Consider the following 5,696-nt stretch of genomic DNA (forward strand, 5'->3'; position numbering starts at 1 on the left):
ATGGAAGAAGACAGATAGATAAATAGATAGAAAGATAGATAGATAGACAGATAGATAGAAAGATAGTCACGTCAGAATAATAGTAGACTTACTTGCAAAAAAGGACGTGTGCGTTCAATAATGTAATAATACAAAGAATATATATACATGTATACACACATATATGTACATACTTACATCTACATGTGTATATATATGCATATCAGGGTACAGGACGTTAGAACAATAAACTACAGACAACGGAACGAACACATAGGAAAACGGAAAGCCACTTGGAATATCCCTTCATCAGCTGTCTCTATTCTATCTAGACGTTTCGAAGATAATATGTCATGTTGTTTATATATAAGGAACTGTATTATTCAGTATAGGCTTCATTTTTACGATTGGTAGAGTGTAATTTGTGTGAAATTTTGGCAGCTGTTTTTAGCAGGTTGTACAACCATGTATCAATCAGCTGCTTGTCAAACAAAACTGTCTGCCAATGAATTATTCTTGCTCACCCATTATTTTATGCTCTCAGAGTATGCAGCTGAACTAAGCAACCCAGCTCATTACTTTAGCAAAGTGCTTCCCTATAGAGGTACAGTGGGTTTTTGGTACCTTGTTGTGCCCAGGAGGACCCAAGCAGAAATGTTAAGGCTGCTCCCCACTGGTGGGGCAGATTGGCCTGCAAGAGTCCTGTGCTGATTCCACGTGAAAAGCACTCATGCTGGTGCCACATAACAGTGCCTGTGTGGTGCCATGTTAAAGGCACCCAACACACATTGTAAAGTGGTTGGCATTAAGTAGGGCATCCAGTCGTAGAAACCATGCCAAGTCAGATTGGAACCTGATGCAACTCACCTCCTTGCCAACTCTGGTCAAACCGTCCAGCCTATGCCAGCATGGAAAGCAGATATTAAATGATGATGATGAGGGGTGCTGATTAGAAGGTGATAGTTTACAAAGAAATTTTTTTATGTATATGCATATCAATATTGTTACACCTATCTAATATATAATTACATTGTGGAAGAGTCCTGATAGCTATTTTCTACACATTTACCATCGCATTTACCATCGCATTTACCTTAATTTTATTTTGTAATCTAATTGGAATAGCTTTAGTGACTGGTTTACAGATGTACAGCAAGCAAAGTCAGTAATGTATATGTTTGTGTGTATGTTTGAGAGAGAGAGAGAGAGATTAACTCTTTCACAATGCATTTGTTTCAGTTTCAACATTTGCTCAGATCAAGTCACTTGCCAAACAAGTACAACTCTGAAATGTTTGTGTTTGTGTGTTAAACATATGACTATAATTGCATTTACATACATACACGCACGCACGTACGCACACACGCACACACACACACACACACACACGACCTATACTGTATTGCTATTCTAGTTATTAATGCACTATGTAAATGAGTTGTGCTATTCGCAACTTTGTTTACATTCTCAGTAAATAGTTTTACATTTGGTAAACAGAGAAACAGTGATCCCTGATGAATCAATTCAATCCCAAATCTAAGCTGCTGAATCCCTTGTGGTTTAACCATGGAGTCTAAATTCACAGCAGGACTAATATGTATGTAAGCTAATGTCCACCTTTACATATACCAACAGAGTGGTGTGGTTAGCAGAACCATCAGAGTAGTATTTCAGTATTCATTTTCTCCACCCATTTCTGTGTTCAATTCACACAACGTTTGACTTTGCTTTTCATTTCTCTGGTATGACAACTCTGCATTGGGACATCTGTGATTGGCTTCTATTTTTATTACTGCAAATTGATAGGGTGGAGACAACTCAAACTATCCCAGGGGAACCTCCACAAAAGTACAAGTATCTATAAAATAAGTTGAACTTATTAAAATTAAAGATCCCTTTTTGTTTTTGCAGATTTATTGGCAGTCTTTTTTTTCTTTTAGTTATCTTATGTAAATACGACTTTTGTGGAGTAATATGCATTGATAAGGTGGTGAGCTTGCGGAATCGTTAGTGCACAGCGCAAAATGCTAAGCAGCATTTTGTCCTTCTTTATGTTCTGAGTTCAAATTCCACTGTGGTTGATTTTGCCTTTCATCCTTTTGAGGAGTGGGGTGCTGATGAAATGAGTACCAGTTGAGCACTGGGGTCTAAGTAATCAACTTACCCCCCCCCCCCGAAATTGCTGGCCTTGTGCCAAAATTTGAAACCACTATACAAGATTTGTTCGGTTGAACTGATGACAACTCTCACTGGTACTTCATGTAGCAGGAAACAAAACAAAACAACAGAGAAAAAGGCATTGATTTTTACGTTTGAGGCCTGCCCACACTTAAAGATGAGTGGCAAGTGGAATTAACCAACATTATTGCAATGAATGTAGCATAAATAATTCCAAAGACTTAGTCTTCAACGATACAACAGTGTTTTCTAATGAGCCACACATTTTGGATGGAAGCTTGTTGCATAAATTGGTATTCCCTTGTTCTTTATTAACTGGCATTGGAATGGTGAAAAGCAGTGTTAATTCCTGCAGGATGTGAACCCAGAAATATAAAGAGTTATAACTAAATACTGCAGCATTCTATTCTTTCTACCACTTACCGTCCTCATTTCTAACACATCACATGGAAAAATTTTTTGGAGGGAGACCATATTTGATTAATTTGTTCAAGGTAGTTGATTGATACTGCAAGCATGTTCTAAGTTCAAATCCTGCTGAGATCAACAAAGCCTTTCATGGAATAAGTACTTGTCAAATACTAACATTTATTTATTAGACCAACTGTACCTCTCTCCCTAAAAAATATGGCTGTATACTTATGTGAGAAATCATTATATAATAACCATCGCAGGAGTGGCTGTGTGGTAAGTAGCTTGCTTACCAACCACATGGTTCTGGGTTCAGTCCCACTGCGTGGCAGCTTGGGCAAGTGTCTTCTACTATAGCCTTGGGCCGACCAAAGCCTTGTGAGTGGATTTGGTAGACGGAAACTGAAAGAAGCCCGTTGTATATATATATATATATATATATGTATGTATGTATGTGTGTGTATATGTTTGTGTGTCTGTGTTTGTCCCCCCAACATCATTTGACAACCGATGCTGGTGTGTTTACGTCCCCATAACTTAGCGGTTCGGCAAATGAGACCAATAGAATAAGCTAGGCGTACAAAGAATAAGTCCTGGGGTCGATTTGCTTGACTAAAGGCGGTGCTCCAGCATGGCCGCAGTCAAATGACTGAAACAAGTAAAAGAATAAAAGAGTATCACCCATAGTGGCTTAGGTATGATCATGGGGTTTAAATTTAATTCTTGTGCGATGTTGTGTTAATATCAAGAATCATTACTAACATGTTTATTTTTAATTTTATTTCCAAATTTCTTTTCTTTTTTTTTTTCCAGATTTGACTGAGAAAGATGCCTATCAGTTGTTGCATACTTGTCTTGATGAAGTAAGTATTTGATTATATTATACTCTGGGGGAATTTGTAACCATCTCCACTCTATGCTAGTATCCTGGGCTCGTAAATAAATGGATAGAATGGTAGACTGCGAAACTAGTTGAGAGAATTACCTTAGGTATGTCTTTTGCATAAAAATAAAACAAACAAAAACGTTTAGTTTAGTGTGGTGGGAATGCAAATGAATATCCCAAAATATTAACATTGCTGTACAGAGGTGTGAGCAGTAAAGGCAAGGGAGACAACTTCCAAACCCAAATTCACCGTACTTACGGAAGATACTACTGCCTTTTTTTAATGTGATTTTTTAAAATTAATTTGGATTTCAAAGTCATCTCTCTTGTTTTTTCTGGTAGAAATTATTATTAAATCTAATGATTTTTCTCTTCACCATGAATGTAATTTTAATTAATTAAACATTTTGCTTGTTGCATTTGTTTATGTCAGCCTCACCAGCTTTAGTCGTTTTGATATCCACATGTTTGTGACTAGCCTAGATTCCATGTAACCAACCGAGATTCCATGCGTTCCCTTATTCAGTACCTCATCCGACAACAGTCTTAATTCATATTGCTCATTGGTTATATGTTTGTCTAGATAAGTGGTTCTCAATCAGAATTCATATGACCCTTGGAGGTCCATTTAAGATTTTGCTGTTAAAATTTATGTGCAATAAATTGGTTCTATTTTTATAATACACTAAATATTTCAATAATTATTTTTATACAATTTCTGATAATTTTTAATTATAAAAATATAATAGGATTTTTTAAAACATTGAACGGGTATTAGGGTCCAGCAGACTGAAATTGGAATCAAAGGAGTCCATAGGCAAAACATGGTTGAGAACCACTTATCTAGATGCTGGAGGAGTAGTTTAGTTATCTAAGTTCTAAGTGGCAGTAACACTAGTAATACTGTTGAATATAAGGATTGGCTCCATTGTAGTTCATGGCAGTGCCCTTTTATGGTAAGGAAATTTATTGAGAGATATTTTTGTATCCCATCTAATGTCATGCTTAAGTTATTAAGGGAATCATAATAGTAAATGAGGGTTGCCTCTGTACTAGTCCAAGGGGGTAGCCAGAAAGTATTGATGCCTTCATGGGACCTGCTTGGGATTTTTATAGATTTAGTCTAGTATCTCCTTTATATAGTATCTAATTTATCAGGGGTATAGTGGCAAATGGGCAGATAGTCATTGTAAGTACTGTTTGCCATGGCTAAGGGCTATTTTCTCTGTATCATATCAACCCTTTTGGTTGATACAGTTCAGAGCTAAATGAGTAGAAGGTTGTCAGTGGCACATTGATGCTGTCTGTGTGATACCAGTTAGGGCATTTAAATGATGGGGGATTTATTGTATTAGTGTCCAGGCTAATAGCTGAATGACTGCTGGGCCTATGTATTCAGTAAACTAACCAGCTGAAGGATGAGTTGGGTAGGTAAGATTGGTAGACATGCATATTACTATCCTCCACTTTGTAAGGTAGCTTTGGGGGAGACAGAGGAAATAAAAGAAGTGAACCAGAGTGAGAGGAGCGTGTGTGTTATAGAAGGGTGCAAGGGAGATTTAAGTGTAAGTATGTATGAAAACAAAGATGAAATAGCCTTACTTGGAACATCTGCTCAATCAAGGTTGACCTTGATGGAGGTTAAATAGCAACATGTAAATAATCTTTTGGTATTTTACTAAGCTGTTCCAAATTGTTAATTATTGTTAATTCTTAATTCCAAAGTGTTAATTACCATTTCTTCTCTCTGGGCTCTACCTCCCCCCACCTTCCCACAAGTTGCTTCCTAACCTTCTGGTCTCAGGTTCAGTCCCACTGTGGCAACTTGGGTAAGTGTCTTCTACCATAGTCACAGGATGATCAAAGCTTTGTGACTGAATTTGGTAGATGGAAACTGAAAGAAGCTTGTTATTCTGTGTGTGTGTGTGTGTGTGTGTGTGAGTGTGAGAGTGTGTGAGAGAGAGTGTAGCTTTATCATGACATCATATCATGGTTGTGTACAGTTATCACCATCATAGAAGCAATGTTGTTCATTTCAGTCTTCTGCTTAACCCTTTCGTTACTATATTTCTGACCAAAATACACCCCTCATGAGTTTCGATTAAATTCTAAAATAATCATGAATTTAGACTAGTCTCATTAAACACCTGTAACTTTTTTATTTATCAACATATTAATGTGATATTTGGAACATAATTAAAGAAAGGGTTCTTAATCAATTCTATTGCATAATTTTTGTCTC

The 5,696-nt window shown here is 36.9% G+C and overlaps 1 protein-coding gene across 1 annotated transcript in view; it reads left to right on the forward strand.

Annotated features, from left to right (window-relative positions):
* LOC128248705 (proteasome subunit beta type-2-like) overlaps positions 1–5,696 on the forward strand; it is a 44,746-nt gene that overhangs the window by 37,463 nt on the left and 1,587 nt on the right. The window contains exon 5 of the mRNA XM_052970474.1: positions 3,382–3,431. Coding sequence (XP_052826434.1) covers positions 3,382–3,431 — 50 coding nt within the window. The remainder of the gene's footprint in view (positions 1–3,381; positions 3,432–5,696) is intronic.

The sequence above is a fragment of the Octopus bimaculoides genome, chromosome 9 (genome assembly GCF_001194135.2).
Source record: "Octopus bimaculoides isolate UCB-OBI-ISO-001 chromosome 9, ASM119413v2, whole genome shotgun sequence".
In the NCBI taxonomy this organism is placed as follows: Eukaryota; Metazoa; Mollusca; class Cephalopoda; order Octopoda; family Octopodidae; genus Octopus; species Octopus bimaculoides.